The 19,858-nt window shown below is 43.2% G+C and overlaps 1 protein-coding gene across 2 annotated transcripts in view; it reads left to right on the top strand.

Annotated features, from left to right (window-relative positions):
• The window catches only part of OSBPL6 (oxysterol binding protein like 6), a 755,438-nt gene that overhangs the window by 363,268 nt on the left and 372,312 nt on the right, over nucleotides 1-19,858 (top strand). For both annotated transcript variants that reach the window (XM_078681507.1, XM_078681506.1), the window contains exons 5-6: nucleotides 16,140-16,253; nucleotides 16,348-16,530. In XM_078681507.1, coding sequence (XP_078537633.1) covers nucleotides 16,140-16,253; nucleotides 16,348-16,530 — 297 coding nt within the window. The remainder of the gene's footprint in view (nucleotides 1-16,139; nucleotides 16,254-16,347; nucleotides 16,531-19,858) is intronic.

Here is a 19,858-nt window from a genome sequence, read left to right as displayed (position 1 = left end):
GGGCATTGCACCGCCGACCCAACGAGGAGCATGTTCAGATGATGAAGCATGACACCTGAAAGGGTGTGCGAGGGCATTACAATCCAATACATGGATCCCCAACTCCCAAACCCCCGCTGGGGCTGAGTTGGTTCCGACATCCCTGACTTTTACACCTACTCATACACCTTGTCAGTGAAGAACAGCATAACCTTCATCTTTGAAATTTAATTCTCTGTTCCAACCTCTTGGACCAATCAATACCTGTTCTATAATAAAATAACGTAGGAGTGAGATATTAGACGAATGATAGTCCTGGAAATGTCTCGCTACTGGGTATGTAAAAAGGCAGGGACAATGTCGACCAAGAACCTTCAGTGTTTGCCCGGCGATAGCCGCCTCTCATACCATTCAATATTACCAAACAAAGAGGCAGGCGCTGGAGACAGGAAGGCAGGAAACAGGAGTTTATTCCGACGGAGCAGAACACGTCAAATCAGACAACAGGGTATCTTCTCGAGGTGCTCTAACCGCATCTCTGAGGCCTGGCCTCTTATACACAGGTTTATGGCTTTATTACATACATTGCACCCGTAATGTTTCTTTGAAGGCCAGGAAAGACATCCTCGGAATCCCCGGTCCAGGCCCGTTCCCACACACATCTACAGTAGAGTTCCCACCCCGATCTCAGCATGTGGTGGTTATCGCGCAGCTGGACATTCCGCTGGGAACGGGAAAGTGGGCGATCGGTCGGATCTGGAGGTGTGAGGGTATTGATTAACCCCCGCTCCTTTGATATGGGGTGAGTTCCTACTGTAGGGGCAATAAACTGCAGCTGCAAGGCTAGGTGGTGGCCTGGGAACGGTTCAGACAATGGACGAGGAGGGAGAGTTTATCAAAAGGCCCGCTCGCGTGAGAGAGATGAAAGGAGTGTGAGGGTTCCGCACGGGATGTGGCTCTGAGGCAGGGTCGCGCTGGAGGTGCGTTTATGGCCCAGGCAGGAGAGATCGGGGGCTATCAGAGCGCGGGGAATGCTTGCGAGGCCGGAGAGGGAGGGGGAGAGACGCGCTGGCTATCAGCAGTGGGCAGAGAGGCCATGGCAATCAAAACGGCTGCTGCTTACGCGCACATATAGATCTGAAAAGGACAAGATGGCGCCGATAATGTTTATGCCACAATCTAGATTTTAACAGGTAGTGAGGGTCCTTGTTAGTGATAGCTCGAAAATGTTCCAAGACTCTTTTCTTGGCCATCAATGTAGTGCTTCCTATATATCTTTTTCTACACGGGCCCTTCAAGAATGTAAATCAAGTACGTGGAGCTACAAGAAAGAAATTAGTTGATTATTCTATTTCTATTTGAGTCAGGTGTACTAAACTCCTTCACCATATTACTGGTTCGACATGCCTCACAGTGTCCACAAAGGTAAAAATCTTTGCGGTTGTGTGTGCCCATGCTGTGAGTTTCTGTGATGTCCCCATGCTCCAACATGTCTCTGAGACTGTGGCCCTTACGATACGTTACTTTAGGTCTATCACTGATAGTAGAGCCCACCATGGTGTCACTTTTAAGGATGTTACAATTGTCTGCTTAGTGTTATTGTATTTTCTGTGAATCTCTGTTGTATGTGAGAATCACTCTGGTCTCAGGGGGTTTGTTACTCTCCTCTTTAGGATTCAGAGTGTCTTGTCTGGTGATGGTTTTCATCTTAGAAAGGGCACAGTTGAGTCTTTGAATCTAGAAATCATAACAGTCTCCTCTTTCAAATACGCCTCATCACTACTGCAGTTTCTTCTTGCCCTCAGCAGTTCACCATATGGAATACTCCATCTCAGGGTGTCAGGGTGGCTGCTGAGGGCATGGAGACGGCTCTTTCCTGCCGTATCCTTGCGGAACAAACTGGTCTCCAGGGTGCCTTACATGGCCTTTATCCTGACATCCAAGAATTCAATTTCCTCACTACTTATGGTATGTGTGAGTGTTATGTTATAGGAGTTGTCATTAAGTTTGTTTATAAAATCAATGGCTTGTTGTTTGCTTCCTTTCCATATGACTAAAAGGTCGTCAATGTAGCGAAGCCACACTACGACCGTCTCAAAATCTGGAGCATATCTTGTGTACTTCTGTATCTCCTCCTCCCACAGGCCCAGGAACAGGTTGGTGAAACTAGGGGCAAAACAAGTACCCATAGGTGTCCCCAGTACTTGTTTATACAGATCGCCATTAAACATAAAGATGTTGTTGCGGAGACAAAGAAACATAATTTCTACAAGCATGGTGGTATGTGCTAGGTAGCTTATGTGTTTCTCGTTCAAGTAATGTGAACACGCTCTAATGCCTTGATCATGGTCAATTATTGTGTAGAGTGAGTTCACCTCAAGGGTGATGAACATGTATGTATCTTCTCATGTTATGCCCTTTAGTTTACATAAGAAGTATTTTGTGTCCTTGACGTGAGATGGTAATGTAGTTACATAGTCCCATAAGAAATGGTCCACGTATTTAGAAATGTTTTTAAATATGCTCACTATTGATGATCACCGGGTTCTTGTGTATCTTGGGGAGAAAGTACATGATGGGAAGCTTGGAATAATCCCTTTTAAGAAACAGTTATTCTTCCCATGTGGTGATTCCCTGTTGCTGCCATTCAGAATGCTTCACCCATGTATAAATGATACTCTCTTTGTAAGTTCTGGTGTTACAACTACAGTAGAATCTGCTGTTCTCCAATTGTCTGTGTGCCTCAGCGATGTACATTTCTTTGCTGAGAATCACAATATTGCCACCTTTATCTGCGGGACGTATCACAATTTCTTTGTCATTGGCCAAGGAAATGATAATGTCTTTCTGCTTGATGGATAAATTGAAAGTCATAGACCCTTTAGAGATCCTCTGATGTTTGCATTCAAGCACAGCCTTGGTTACCACTTCGTCGAATGTATCTATGTTGTCATGTGGGAGATTAGGGTGGAAGATTGAACGTGGCTAGAAGGGGGTAGAGGCTGTCCTATCAGTTTCTATGTCCAAAACCTCATTCGTGTTCAGCATGTTCCTATTATTATTGACCTCCGTAGTGGATTCAAGTTCCTGCATGGTCATAAGGATATTCACATCTCCTACTGTGAGATTGGATGGAATTCTGATGTTACGATTGGTTCCATCTGGTGGTTTGCTTCCTTTGAGGCTATGGCATTTTTTTTTAAGTTTAAGCTTCCTTATAAACTTAAAGATGTCAATACGGGTGTCTGAATAATTGAACATTTCAATGGCGCAAAATGGCAAACCTAAACATAAGGTTTTCTTCTCAATAAAAGGCAATGGGCAATTGGTAAGGTTAAGGATAGTTTTGTTTACCATTGTGTTGTCCATCATTGTAGCTTCTTCTTTGAGCCTCTACGCCTGTTTCCCATGGGCTCTAATTCCTTTCCTTTTTTGAACCCTTTGCTTTGTCTGCATCTCCTTTGTTGGCTGCGTGCCTGCCTCTTCCTCGTTGTCCTCTCCCTCTTTTTGTAGTTGTTGGTGGGGGGGTAGTTCTTCCCGTTTGCCACCCTCTTCTCAGCATTTGGTATTCGTCCAAAAAAGTGTCTGGTTTCGTGATGATCTCTACTTTTGATGACAAATTGGCTGTGTTGATTGAGATGTCCGTGTCGGAGTCGCTGGCAATTGCAAATGAAGCAGGAGCCCTCTTAATGCCAGGTGTAGTCTTGTATTGGCCTCTGCTGGTTGGATGTTATAAAGATGGTCATATTTATGACTGTAAGTTAGAATGCGTCCACTTTCATAATCTATACAGTCACAATGGAGTTTCTTTTGTTTTATGTCATCCTTGTGCTGTAGTAGCCTGCCTTTAGGTCTTCTTGGAATTTTTTAATAGTTAATTGATCACTGCTCAGCTTAAAGTCATCCTCTATTTCAGCGTGTTCCTTTATAATGGCCTCTCTCTACACCCATGCATATTTGACTGATATGCATTGCATCTTCCTTGAACTTGTTGCTGAATTCTTTGCCCATTCCTCAATGCATACGAGGATTGGGCGACTCGTAGGAGGGCGTAGTATAGATGCGAAGCCTCCGTGGCACCATATTCTTATCAACATAGTCTTGGAGGGAGATCGCCTCCCACCATTTTGATGTCTCCGATTTCTTTAGTTTTTCAGATCTTCTGAGTTTAGTGCTTAGTAATGTTTCAATGACTTGTGTCATTATCACACTCTGGCCCATGCCTGGTGCACGCGGCAAGAGTATTTGCGCTGCCATGCGTCATTGGGATTCCTCCTCCTAGATGTTAATAGACAAATAGTGAACTTAGTTTGTCCACTTGTTGTAATGCTTCAATGGCACGCGGGTAGTAGTATCTAGATGCACACGATGTACTGTCAAACTAGTCACAATAACCCCTCCTCCTTACAATGGTGGTTCCAGATGCCGCCTATATTATCTGTGTGCACATTCGTAGAAAGACGGTGCTTGTGTGCAATACAGGAGTATTCAGTGCTGATAATGCATTTGTGCTCTTATCAGCATGTGCTTCTCCACCCTCAATTTGTTTCCTATTCTCCCGATCGATCAAGCAGAGATGCCCACCCCCGGTGCTGCACCCTGGCGGGCCGGGGTGTGTAAATGCGCTGACCCCAGAATGCATCCCCCGGGGGAGGCTTACCTCTAGGACGTCGTCCGGACATGCAAGGCTCAATGATGGTTCCAGGCTTATCAGGCCTCTTTGTTTCCTTGGGGATTTTTACAACCTGTTTTTGTTTTGGCTTCATTGAGCCTTGGTCTTGTTTATTTATATTACTTAGACATACATACATGTGTCCTTAGCTGTCGGCAGCCCTTAATTTTGCTTCCTGCGGTGTGTCTGATCCAATTGCAATTTTGCACTTTATAAGATGGCTTCTGTGTGCCATCCCAAAAGGTTTCCGTAATTTGGAACCTTCCGCCCCGCAGCCCAGCATTTCCTTTAAGGTTTTGAAATGGGTGCATATGCGGCAGAAGCAGGTCTGACTTGGGGTTAATGTATTAACATACAACTATTTGATTTGCAGTAGCCGACGATCTAGGAAGGCGTTCTTCCCTTCTTAAACTTTTCTTTCCCCTTTTGCTCTGTGCACTTTGCCAGTTATCCATGCTGTGAATGGACAATGCATATTGATATCTGTTGAACATATTATAATGCAGAACATGTAATTTACTTTGGTTATACAAATATGACAAACAGTTCTAAGATGGCCGCAGAGTATGCGGTGCAGTGAACATTGAAGTTTATGTCAAGTCCTTTGTTTATGTTGCTGTCTAGGTACTTTGTCCATGTAATGCACTTCCTCAAAACATTGTTTGATCAAGAAAGTCTAACTTTCAAAACGCATTACCAGCTGAGGAATAAACTCTGCACTTTCATCTACTACCTCTGTGAGCGCGTAATTACTGTTTGTCGTGTGGAATCTACTGGCCGGTCTTGGCTCCACTGGTACAAGCCACCACCAGCCTATGGGCGGGGATCCCAGGAGGAGCTTTCTGGCTTTCGTGTATGTATATATATAAAAATCGAAAGCATTGAAGAGGAGCTAAAGAAATCTGCCAAAGTTGATTATATCAAGTCTGCGAGAATCGCCATTGATGAAAGGCTGCGCAAACACGAAGAAAAAATAAAACAACGCAAAGCGCATAAGTTTGCTAGGGATGAAGCAGACTATAACAACGGGCAAATCTTCACTTTTGCCCGAAAGTACAACAATGAGAACCGCAAAAAATTCGGGGAACAAAAGGGCAAAAGTATTGTGGAGATAAATGTACAGAAATCTGCTGCAACAGGAGGAGCAGAAGTAGAAAGCACCAGCTTTGATTCCATTTCCATTTCCAGCGAATCTAGCATAGAAAGAGGAGAAAGGCCTACACCTACGATTGTACTTGATGCAGGAGAGGAATTGGATTTTTTAGTGGCAGAGAGACTGCGGTCTTTGAGACCGAGAAAGGACAGCAAACAGCAGCAAAAAATGCAAGAAAAAACAGACGAAGAAAAGAAAGAAGAAAAATCAACAAACAAAAAAGGAAAAAACAAAAAAAAGAGCAATTGGACAAGGAGAAAGTAGATTTGGACAAAACTATCATTAATTTGTCCAAAGTACCTTTGTCTGAAGCTGAAAAAACATTGCTGTCTCTGGGTCTCAATTTCTGTCCCAGCCAAACTTTTAATTATAGCTCCACAAGAATTGACGTCTTTAGGTTTGTTAGAAAACTTAAATTGAAAAAACATTTCTTTTTGAAAAATGCCAAAGACAAAGACGGAGAGCTACAACATGGAATGACTACTCATGTGGAAAGTCTAGGAATTAGGGCTGCAGATATCCCTACTTACCTGGACCTCCATGATTTGAATACTGGCGAGGCAGTAAACAGCGAGACTGAATGTGATCCATCTACCCAGATGAGAATGAATAACATCAATCTGCTACAGAAAGGTGCTGGGATCAGCCCTTTCAAGAAAAAATCCAAATATATCCCCATGATGCCAAGAGACGCATTAGACACGTTCCACGACTGTGTGGTTGAAGACATCAAAAGATTGAATAAACAAATACAGTCTGAGAAATTCAAACAAAGAAAACATGTTGAGCAAAAGAAAAGGGACTATGCTAATTTGATAAAGAAATTAGGGGAGAACAATGAAATCATCATTAAAAAATCGGACAAGGGTGGCAATTTGGTAATCTGGCCCCGGGAAGATTATATTAAGGAGGCAAAACGTCAGCTTGACAATATTGAGTGCTATGAGCCATCTAACATCAAAAAATACAAACTGGCTACAGATTCGCTCAAGAAACTGTTAACACAATTGCGCAGCGATGGCCTAATCTCCAATGATGAGTTCAAATATATGCACAATGAAACTCCAATTGTACCAGTATTTTATTTGATACCAAAAGTGCATAAGTGTGTTCTCCCCACCCCTGGCAGGCCTATCATTTCCGCTATTGGCAGCGCAGCGGAACAGGTGGGCCAATACATAGACTTTTTTCTGCAGAACCATGTAAAAACTCTGCCTAGTTACATCAAAGATACTGGTGACTTCCTGGGTAAAATTAGGAATATTCAATGGTCAGATGGGATGTATTTAATTTCATTAGACATTGAATCCTTGTACACTAGTATAGACCACCAGGCAGGATTATCAGCTGTAAAATTCTTTCTGGACCAAAGACCGTGCGAATTCTATCAGCACAACAAGGCTCTAGTGAGCATGATGAAGTGGTGTCTCCATAACAACTTCTTTCTCTTTGGAAAGGAGTTGTTTAAGCAACTAAGGGGTGTGGCCATGGGAGCTTGCTTCTCCCCCAGCTATGCGTGCTTGCACGTTGGCTGGTGGGAGGAGCAAGTACTCAAAAAAGACTATTCTTCCATATATAAAGAAAATATCATACACTATTACAGGTTCATCGATGATATTTTCATTGTGTGGCAGGGTAGCAAGGATAAGGCGTTGGAATTTATCAATAACATCAACATAAATAGTTTAAATCTCCATTTCACCCACCACATAGATAACACCAGCCTGGAATTTCTGGATGTTAAGCTATATGCAGCAAATGGCAGAATAGAGAGCACATTATTCAGAAAGTCCACTGCTGGTAATGTTACACTCCACGCCACCAGCGCCCATCCCAGGCATTTGATAGCCAGCATCCCCTATGGGGAATTGCTACGCTTGAAAAGGATATGTAGCACGGAAGCTGAATTCAATATCTGTGCTGCAGAATCCATGCGTCGCATGAAAGCTAGAGGCTATTCAGATAAAATCCTGACATCAGCTTTAGCTAAGACATCTGCTAGATCTAGAGCCAGCTTACTTCCAGATTCCATTGGGGAAGAGCCTGTCCCGCAAAACCAATCTGATCCATCTACTGTCTACGGGGCAGTTGAAAAAGTCCAATGTCCAAGACTGATCACAGCCTTTAGTGAGAACGAGCGCAAAATCAGATCCATCATTAACAAGAACTGGGGAATAGTACTCACTGACCCAGTTCTGAAAATGAGTTTGCCATCTAGCCCCACTATAACATTCAGCAGAGGGAGAAACATGGGAGCTGAGTTAGATCTTACCAGCCCTGAGATTAGAACTAAACCCAATTGGTTAAAACCCAAAGATGGTTTTTACAAATGCTCCTCATGCCGGGCCTGCAAGTTCGGGGTAAGCACAACAGAATACAGTACTCCATTCAGTCCTATACCACATAAGATAATGGGAAACTATAACTGCAAAACTGAGTTTGCAGTATACGTCCTCACCTGTACCTGTGGACTTAATTACATCGGAAGTACAAAACTACAGGTACATGAGAGAATACTTCAACATCTACGTGCCATCTTACATAGTGACCCCAATTATCCGGTGGCACGTCACTTTAAACAAGTTCATGATAACAACTTATCTTGTTTAAAATACTATGTGGTATCAGCAGTCCCCAAACCACGCAGAGGGGGGAACAGAGAAGCATTGCTTAGAAGATTGGAGACGAAATTCATCCTTAACTTCGATAGCAAATGCCCAAATGGTCTGAATAACACCGAAGACATGTACACATGCCTATAATCATGTATTCTGATGGCTGCCCTAAATGAGATAATACACACTGTACAACATTTGAGTTTGTTTTTTGCTTAATCGTGATATTATTATCCGATTTTTTGATTGTGTTTGGATTGTCTAATTCGTGGTCAATACAGAGACGCTGAAGGTCCTTAGACATACGAATTATGACGATTGTTTAGTGTTCACCTCACTTTTTTACACTATGGTAGAGACATTGCATTATGTCTTATCTCAGTTGAGGTTAGGTTGAAAGATGCATCTTTATCTTTCCACCATTTTTAACATGTTCTGCACGTAACACATCATTTGCACAGGGTATATATATTTTTGTAGGAAAATTTGGGAAGCAGCTTTGCTATGCACTTATCCTTTTGTATATCCCCCTTTTTAACTGAAGTCACAAATCAGTTTATAGCTATTTGCATTTATGCAGCTATTATGAATTTTTGCACTTCTCTAAGTGTATGTGGATTTATCCAGGAATATTGGACAAAATGCCGAAAATGAAATTTGCGCTTTGAAATTAATTAAATTGTAATTTCATAAAAAGCTTTTATGACGCTATAATACAGCAAGAGAAATTTCCGATGTATATAATGATGTATTTGGAAACAGTATTAAGGTCATGCAAAAATAATTTATGGCTTGTTGGGTTAGCTAAATTACATTGATTTAGTACAAATCATGTAGTCTATTTGCTATGTCCATCGTTTACTTTCCTGAACACGTGACCTTGGTGGGAAGGGCGTATTATTTAAAAACGGCTTTAACCTCATACAGCCTTTATGTGAACAAGGGCGCCTGAGCCCGAAACGCGTCATCTGTTGACTGCTGCTAGGTTGAAATAAAACATCTTGCCTGAGAACAGAAGCGGTTCGTGTCTCTTTCTTCGCCGCCGAGGCTTTGGTGGAGGTGGAAGGAGAAACCAGTTTGTGATTTATATATATATATATATATATACACGCACGCGCGCACACACACACACACACACACACATATATATGTTACCTACTGGCAATTGCCCATAGGTAGTTGTGGTTAGGACCTCATTTCCATAGGAAGAGTATTTTTTGTTTTTCCAATATCTTTTGCCCCGCCTGATGCATCTTCTCAAAATTTGCAAAACGTATACTTTAGTCGGTTCAGCTTCTGTGTTGAAAGTTTCTGAGTGATGTGTCTAGTGGTGCCCGAGAAAAAGGAGGGCTCCCAAAACATGTTTTCCCCCATGTTAATTCCCATAGGTTTTTGAACAAGCCTACAGCCTGAACTACTGACTGAATTACACCAAATTTGGGAGAACTGTAGATTTGGTTACGCAGATCACGCTTTTTTGGATGTGGGGTAAATCTGTTCAGTAGTTTGAGATATTGAAGGTAAAAAAAAATATATATATATATATCCATACTAATATTATAAAGAGAGAGCCCAAACCTTTGAGGCGGGTAATCTCAGTAACCACAGCACCAATCACAACACCCAATACAGCGTTGGAAAGGGCAGTTGCAGCAGAAGGACATAGGCTATGCAGACGGATAAAAAATGTATTAAAAAAATTGCAAAAAACGAAATCATCCAGAAGGGCGAGGGCCAAAATAACATCAAACAGGAAATGATGTAATAATGTAACTCACTATATTGAGACTGAGAGCCTGGAGGCAAATTGATCGTGAACAAGGGATATGCTATCCGGAAACGCGTAGATTTCTGCCTGCCTGCTTGAGAAACTCCATGCTGTGAGGATTAAATAAAAAAGCACATAAGTGAAGACAAACGCGAGTTCGTCCCATTTTTCTCCTAGCTGGGGGAATTGGTTGTGGATTTAAATGCGTTATGGTTCTGCAACGGGGATTTACGAACCGGCAAGAGAGCGCTGCAAATTGTGGCGAAAAGGAACCGAGGGGTATCAAAATATATATATATATATATATATATATATATATATATATATATATATATATCAAACAACAACCAGGTACCGAAAAGAATTCCACACTGGTGCCACGGCCTCAATTTGTTTAAACGCTTTATTAAGTTATGCAACGGGTGCCCAACGCGTTTCGCTGTTCACGTCACAGCTTGTTCACGGGTCAAGTTTTACCGACACAACATATATTTTTAAAGTGCTAGAGACTAATTCCGCCCCTTACTGATAGAAACAGTGAAAAGACTCCATAATTAGATTTTCATTAAATGTAAACAGTGAAAATACCTCGATTTTTGCAAAAACTCAAATTCGTACTTCATAATTCTAAAGTACTAGAGTTGAATAATTATAATGCAAAATAAATGAATATCAAAACCTTTAGAGCCCTAGTGGGCGCGGCCTGACCATTCGGACAGATTGATTCCAATTCATTTAGTCACAATACTGGTATGGAGATATGTTGCCCCGGTGGGCATTCAAACTTAATATTTAACCAGTTTACATGATTTTTGACATTCCACAACAGTTCATTTTGAATTCATTCCACTTTTGCTTAAACTGAAAACAAGAGTCCCGCTCAAGTGAGCATAAAATAAAATTCATCTTCTGGTTCTTCACATTTTTCATATACTTCATTATGCAATGGAAACATATATTTCTAATTTAGTATCGGAGGAACTCTCTCAATGTAATATAAAAAACGATCAGTTAAAAACATTTCAAGAGAAAAATAGATGCAAAGGATAGACTAATATATTCATATTTTTTATGTTATTATCTCAGGTGGATGGACAATTCCTCATCAAAGTTTAACCCTGCAGGTATAATGGTATTAAACTTTATAATCATTTTTGATTCAAGTTTCCTCAACTCAAGGAGCCCCCGACGCTTGAAAGCGGATTCCAAGTGCTGGGAATCACGAGCGCTTTTTTGGACTGATGGAGCCTCGCTCGTAGAGATATTTGGTGGAGCACAGCAGCTGTGTACACACAGACTTTCCCCCTACAGGGTCTTTTATCATAATTGAGTGGCAGGACAGGGGCCACTTGGTAAGAGAACTGAGGAGTCACATAGTTTACAGGACTACGATCACCAACATGCCTGTAGACACGCCCACTGGGGCGTGACTCTATGTATTTAATAAACCGGAGTTCGTTGTTACCTGATGCCTGCCTCTTTATGCCAGTGAACAAGGGCGCCTGATAGCTCGAAAGGCGTATGGCTTATGGATTGCGTATTGCACGCTGCTGACACTGCCGTCTACGAAGTGGTGTGATTCCTGATGGGTTTGGCTCCTCACTTGGGCAACCTTCTGTTTTGATATATATATATACATATATATATATATATATCCATACTAATATTATAAAGAGAGAGCCCAAACCTTTGAGGCGGGTAATCTCAGTAACCACAGCACCATTCACAACACCCAATACAGCGTTGGAAAGGGCAGTTGCAGCAGAAGGACATAGGCTATGCAGAGGGCCACCATATACATTTAAAAGGTAAAAGAACCGTGCCAGCAAAGTAGTCCCTTGTGGGCTTGTCTGCGTTCTGCTATGGGCGTGCGCTGGGGGCGTGACAAACGCTGGGGGTGTGTGGTACGTTCCGCCCTTCATGCCATGTGAGTCATAATTGCGACGCGTCAAGGGGCACGCTGGGGGCTTGACAAGCTCGGGCCGTGACAAACGCTGTGGGCGTGTGTCCGCGCTGTGGGCATGTGTCCGCCCTTCATGCCATTTGAAGCGCCAATTACGCAATTGCGCCGCATCAAGGGGCACGCAGGGGGCGTGACAAACCCTGGGGGCGGGTGCTACGTTCCGCACTTCATGCCATCTGGGTCGTACATTAATCAGATCATCTGCTGTGGCCGTGTGCTGTGGGCGTCACAAAGGCGTTCACCTCGAAGCGTGGTAAGTAACCATTCGCAAGACGCCCTTGCGGGACTGCCTGTTGTCTCACACATACTGGGGGTGCCGAATGCAGTGTGTGCCTTGGCCTAGGTGTGTCTGAAAGGGCCGAAAGCAGTGTGTGGCTTGGCCTGGGTGCGTCTGAAAAGCACTCGGGCCGAAGAGCGTCGGTGTGGGTCATAAAAAAATAAGAACAGCGGGAAACAATCATTCAAGACTTACACAATTCTAATTGTTAGACGGTCGCCGCTGGCCCTCAAGCGGGGGCACACGGGACTGAGCGTGTCTGCGGGGACAATTACTGCAGCCTCTCATGCGCGCTGTTACTGAACTATCACATTAAACCAAATTACACGCGCCTGCTAACATCAGCCAGGGCTGTAGCCGGGCTCAGGCGGCAAATCACTACACTAATTACATGCGCCTGCTAACATGAACCATGGCTGCAGCTGGGCCTCAAGCGGGGGGGACACGCGCCTGCTAACATCAACCAGGGCTGCAGCTGGGCCTCAAGCGGGGGAACACGCAAATGACCGTATCTGAATACACACATTCTATTTCATACCCGGACAACGTCGGGATGGGCTGCTAGTATATATATATAGAGGGACACAGATCCACCGCCGGTCGATCCGCGGATTCACGTGCCAAAGAAAGAATCTGATTGGTTGGCCGCAACCTGACAGAAAAGTTGAAGCCGCCATTTTCTTTTATCAAGAAATGATCTCTTGGGGCTGAAATATTGGCTGTAATATTTATGAAGGAGTCAGGGTAGAGATACCCTGACCCCATTAGTGGGGAATATAAGTGAGATAAAAGCGTTAATATTTATTTTAGCATGTGTTCATTTTTCTTCTCCATATTCTAAGATCTGCGGATCCACTTGCTTGCCCCCCTGTGGAACCACAAATCCTGCACCACTCTTTAAACATCCGCCCTGGCACACTAATCGTTGGGGGATGAAGTCCCCTTGGATGCTGAGGGTTGTTGGTGGCTAAGAACCCCTCCTGTTACCACCGGCGGGATTGCTGAGAGCTTGTCAGAGGCCCCACCCCGGAACCACAAATACTAAACCAATCTGAAAACGCGCCTCCTGGTGCACTAATCTTTGGGGGATGAAGTCCCCTTGGATGATGAGGGTTGTTGGGGGCTAAGAACCCCTCCTATTACAACCAGAAAGTCCCACACAATGGGATTGCTGAGAGCTCGTCAGAGGCCCTGTCCCCAAACTGCGAATCCTGCCTGTGAAACCACAAATCCTGCACCACTCTGCGAATGCCCTTCCTGGTGTTCTAAACCTTGGGGGATGAAGTCCCCTTGGATGCTAAGGGTTGTTGGGGGCTAAGAACCCCTCCGGTTACCACCAGACAGTGGGATTTCTGAAAGCTCATTGGAGGCCCGCTCCCTTTCTCCACCACTCTGCAAATGTTCCTCCTGGTGCACTATTGACTGGTGGATGAAGTCCCCTCGTATACTGAGGGCCTTTGGGGGCCAATAACCACTCCTGTTACCCAGTAGCGGCTGCTACAGAACTGTAGTGGTGAGGCAGGGGGGGGGGTAAGAACAAAAAGAAAAATCAACTTACTTGCCAGCCACTACCTCTCCTCATACCGACTCAGGAAACAGGAAGCACACAGGCACCCAGACTCCCTTAGCGTGGTTCGGCGCTCAGACAGGGACTAAGCGCATCTGCATTATCTCCACCCAGGCTGTGCAATACAGGCAGGTGGAGAACATGCTAAGTGTGCATGACTGTTTGGCCAACCCAAGAAGGCAGGCCAAACAGTCATGCGCACTTACAAAGTGCTTGTCACTCCTCTCTCAGCTCTGTGTACAGCCCAGCCCCCTCTCACCCCGCCTGCACATAAACAGAGCCAGTTTGAAAAAATAAAATTATAATAACATGGTGTTATTATCATTTTATTTTTCCTGTGAAGCGACGCTCCTTCTTCTTAGCAGAGGAGCTACTGCTGCTATTACAGCCAGTAAGTCCCGCAAAGTGGTATTGCTGAGTGCTCGTCAGAGGCAGGCCCCCTTTCTACACCTACTGTATAAACTCATACAGCCACTCACACCCCCTCACAGACCCATATAGCCACTCACAAACGCACTCACACACACCCACGCAACTACTCACACACCCACTCACAGACCCATACAGCCACTCACAAACCCAAATAGCTACTCACAAACCCACTCACACACCTAAATAGCGTCTCACACACCCATAAAACCACTGACACACCCACTCCCCGGCTTTTACAGCCACTCACACACCTACTCTGAAAGGTTGAAGGTTACAGTAAGAAATAAAATTTAAAAAACCTTTAAAATTCACTGAATAAACCAAAGGTTACAGGGTCTTTATAGTTAGGAATTAGCATTTAAAAAGACTTAGAAATTCACTGAAAAAAACAAACGTTACAGGGAAGGTATAATAAGGTTCTGAATTTACACGCACAAACCATTGAAATTCAGCAGTTATAGTTAGAGTTATTTCATGTAATTAGAATTTGTGCCTTAAGTTAACTATAACTCGCACCCTTGCCATGCACAGGTATGTACCTCACATATTTCTTCATTGATGACATCTTCTATAGCATGATTGATATTAGCAGTGGAACATTTTTAATAAAATGATCGATGAGTAAACTGTGCAAGGCGGGAGCATAAATTATAGTTTCCTATAGGCATCAGTTATAGTTACTTAAAATAACTAACTACAACCGCTGAATTTCTGTCGTTTTGTGCGTGTAAATTCAGAACCTAACTATAACTTCCCTGTAATAATAGTTTTTTAGTGAATTAATTTCATATATATATATATATTTATATATATATATATATATATATATATATTCAAAAAAAGAAGCAGAGAACTTTGGGTAGTTCCCAAGTTTAGGTGGAAAGCAGCCCCTGTGTAAAGCCCCCTCAACACCAGCAACACTTTAAATCTGCTCACCTCAAATGCCTGCCTTTCTCTCAAAGTCTCTAAGCATAGGATTAACACAGTGCCATCCATGCTGAGATAGAAAGGGACAAAGTCTTTTGCCAATTCTACAGCAAAGCTTTTAAGCATAGGACCAGCACAGTGCCATCCTTGCCGACCTGTAAAATGACAAAATCCTTTTACCACTTTAGGCACAATATTACAGCATTGAATAGGTAAAATACCAACCAAGCCAACCTGAAATTAACAAAAGCAACCCCTGACACGTGTTTTGATCTCATTAGAGCTCTTCAGAGAGGTATAGCTTTGTCCAGACACAAGGGAGCACCTAGTATAAGTGATACCCTTTTAGGCATACAGTGGCACATAAATTATGCAAAAAATAAGCAGAGAACACAGGGTAGTTCTCAAGTTTATGTGGGAAGCAGCCCCTGTAAAGAGCACCCTCAACACCAGCGACACTCTAAATCTGCTCACCTCAAATGTCTGCCTTTCTATCAAGTCTTTAAGCATAGGATTAGCACAATGCCATGCATGTATATATGTTTCTACGTGTGCATCTGTCTCTGTATGTATTGACTGTTTGTGCATATGTATCTTGTCTCCGTGTCACGTGTTCCTGTAGTGTTGTCAGGCTATGCTTGTGTGCGTGCTGTATGAGAATGCTAGGCCTATTGGCAATCTTATAGTCTGCACATGCTGGCAATGTTCAACTAAAATGCTTGATAATAATAAATTAATAAAAACTACCTCATTGCCATTTAGGATTCGCATCTTCTTTCATTACAGACTCAAAAAGGTAAAGTACACGGGAGCATTGACGTTGGTTTGTCGGTTATGTCCGTTAAAAAGAAAATGCGCAGAATAGACCTTGATACAGAAGAGCACATCTACCATCTGAAGGTGAGTTATTTGGATTAAACGAGCTACCCCATAATCAACTGGTTAAAATGCTTTCCCCAATGAATTCAGGCTGCCCAACTGGTTTTTTTTTCAGGTGAAGTCCCAGGACATTTTTGACGCATGGGTTGTAAAACTCCGCCATCACAGGTTGTACCGACAGAATGAGATCGTAAGATCACCCAGGGATGCCAGCAGCCACGTGTTTCCTTCAGCCTCAGCCACAGCCTCAGCCACAGAATCCTCATCAGCTGCTAATGTCGCTGCATTTGATGGAAAGGTAAATAAAAGTGACCTACTCGAAGCTTGATTAAAAAAAAACATGGTTTAAGCTGAACATGCCAGCAGTGACAAAAACAGAGGAAATTTACCCTGAAATCCAATAGATTGGTGGTCAAGAAGTGGGATCAGAAAAAGGGTGGAGTTATGAGGGGTGGTGTCATGAGTAGCGAAGTTACCAGTAGCAGCCGGCATTACTCGCTGGTGGGCTTGAGGGGTTGCGGAGGAGGTTGGAATTTGCAGGAAGTAGTGGAGGAGGTTCATGAGGGGTGTCACAGAAAAATAAATTAATAATAAAAGAAATAAAATTAAACGTACCTTTCCGCCGGGTCCCATGTCTTCTCTGCTCCTGCTCTCTTGCCTCCGATAGGAACAGGCAGCAGGTCACTAGGCTCCCTCTCCTAAGCCAATCACAAAACTGCAATGGCAGCGTTGTGATTGGTCAGGACGGCGCCCATGCAGGGGCTAGTGGGGTGGGCATGTCCTTGCAGCCTGCATGGAGAAAGGCAGAGTGCGCATGACTAGTTTGGGCAGCCCAAGAGGGCCAACCAAACAGTCTTTGTAGGAGCTGGCAAACCACTCCTCCCCTGCTCTGCTCAAAGAGCAGAGCAGCCCTGCCCACCCGCAATGCACAAAGCAATCATAAAATGGTATTAACTATAAGTTATTACCATTTTATATTTTGGCTTTCTTGCACTGCGAGAAAGCAGTAGGGTGACGCTCCTCCGCCCTAGTGGAGGAGCCTCCCCTGTGTGTTACTCAATTTAACATTTATTTGTGAAAATGGCCGCAGAGATATTGACAAGGACAAATGTGATAGTAAATGTGTACGGGCTTACTTAACAGACTACATGTTAAAATATGTTCTGAGTTAAATGACCTGATGCAGAGATATGTGTGTGCTCAGGTATTTCCATTTTTAAAAAAATATATATCTTTGTTTGCATTTTCAAGTTTTGCTGAGTTACAGGATAACATCAAGTATATTTGTAATAAACGGTAATAAAGTACATTATTTACGACAAAATGGAAAAAAGAAAAAGAAAAAGTAATTTTTATTGTCGAAACATATCTACAGAGTCGGATATCTATTCTGTTCCTCCATCCGATATTAAACGTAAACATCCGCACCCAAGCATACCGGAAATTCAAGAGGAGGATGCAAAACATTGATGTACTTTTATAATATAACAAACTAACAAAACCATTGTCTACTTTTCTCTCCTGCATCGGTGTGTGTGTATAGAGCATACTTTTCATGCACTGTGTATCCATACCTCTTCCGTCTTCTTAGTTAGGTCTCACGGATCTGTCCCGGGTTATGTCTGTACCCTCCCACTAGTACCCTTGATGTATTATGTCTATAGCCCTTTTCCCCTAGGCAGTCTAGGGCCTCATCCTGAACCCATATCAGTGTGGGCCTCCAGCCTCGCCTCGCACATCTGCTACCGGCGAAGACCCTCCCCCTTTCTCCCTATCCATGTGTTAAATCTAACAGTATAGTGTCCTAATACTGCGCAATCGGGTATTTGCATAGCCCAGCTATTTCCTCCCTGTGTAGTGATGTGCTTTCAGCTTGCGCCCAAACTAGGAGTGATTTTCTACAACTATTAACGACTGGAGGATCAGTGTGCTTCCATCTCTTGGTTATTAACCTTTTAGCGACTACCAATCCTAGGTCAGTAAATCCCGAAGTAACCCTGTTTGCCTTTGATCTAAGATAAAGGCCTAATATGCAGACCTCCCATGTACGCATGATTGTCTTGTTGATGCATATTTCGAGTGCTGCGATGACTTCCTGCCAGTAAGTAGATATGGAGGTACAAAACCAAAGCATGTGCAGGAGATCCGCATCTATCTGCAGACAGCGTGGGCATGCCGCAGTGTTGGTATGAAAGTATTTGTTTAATTTGTCCTGGGAAAGGTATGCCTCTTGAAGTATACACGCCTGAATTAGTTTAAACTTGGCGTTTCTTAGAACAGTAGTGGGGTTTACTAGCAGTGTGTCCCATTCGCGGTCTGTCCATTGTTTTCCCCTGTCCGCTTCCCATCATAATCGGAGGGCTGCCATGGGTTTCATTACGTGGGTGAGTAATGCTTCAACCAGCCATGCACTATAAGTGTTCCATTGCTCATTACATACAAATATTGCATCAGGAGATGTGTCTCCAATTCAGTAGTGATATCGCCGCAAACCGTGGAGAGCGACCTAGTAATTGAATTATGTAATAGAAATTGACTGGTGGGTAAGTCCTAATCATTTACTAAATTCTCAAATGGTATCAGGGTGCCTTATGCATAAAGATCGCCCAATGTACTTAATCCTGCTTCGTGCCAATTGACGAGTGTTCCATTAGAGGTGCTCAGTGCACCCCTAGGTGTTCTAAAAGTGGTATTGATGGGGCTTAGGGAGCTGTATCCTTTGTGAGATACAGGCTCCTCTTGTAGAAGTGATGTGCCAAGGCCACATACATCTGTAACGGGCGCTTTGATCGAGTAATAGGTGCTCAGGTATTTCCATGGTATAATAACAGTAAGATAATTCTGCACTTGCCTGAGAAATCTGCATGCACTCTAGTCACAGATTTAACTAGGCATATGGCCCTGCAGAATGCACAATGTGTAAGTCGCATATTTCTATTCTATGTAGAAAGCTAAAGGGATTACGATTTTTGAGATAGAGATCCTTGTATTAATGTGTTATATTCATGGTTTTTATTATAATCACTCATATAGACAGAAATAGATGACTATCCTACAGTGCATGCATATCTATTACATTATGAGCTTGGAAAACTCAAAAACGTCCTCCAAATCGCAGTTCAGTTTAAGAGATTGTGACGTCACCAGCCGATTATCTTTGTTTCTTCAATGGCATTGGCATTAAGGTGTTTAAACGTCAGGTAGCCCTTCTAAGATGAGAAGCAGACAAAAAGAGTGTGGATGGTCCCTGAAGTGAGGTATTTGTGTTGGGTCCAACTGTAAATTAAAGAACTCCTTCACCACTACAGGTTGCTTCAACTGTAAAGTAAAGGCCTCCCTCACCACTGCAGGTTACTCCTCTAAACACAGACCAGGTACAGAGTGTACACCGCTGACTTACCATATTCCCATAATGCCAGAACCGCCCAATAATAGCTACTAGATCTGGAATACAGAAAAATCCTGCCTATTTCCAGCATTGCAAGAGAAGCATAACAATTATGTTACGATTTGTTTGTGCTACATACATTCGATTGTTCAACAGTATGAGTTGACAACCCTTTAAGCATATACATTTAGGGCTGTGATTGGATTGACTGTGGCCATAACAAGGGCTTGCTGAAAAA

Source organism: Lissotriton helveticus, chromosome 3_1 (genome assembly GCF_964261635.1).
Source record: "Lissotriton helveticus chromosome 3_1, aLisHel1.1, whole genome shotgun sequence".
In the NCBI taxonomy this organism is placed as follows: domain Eukaryota; kingdom Metazoa; phylum Chordata; class Amphibia; order Caudata; family Salamandridae; genus Lissotriton; species Lissotriton helveticus.
Note: the sequence above shows the minus strand (reverse complement) of the source record. Positions and strands in the feature narration are given on the sequence as shown.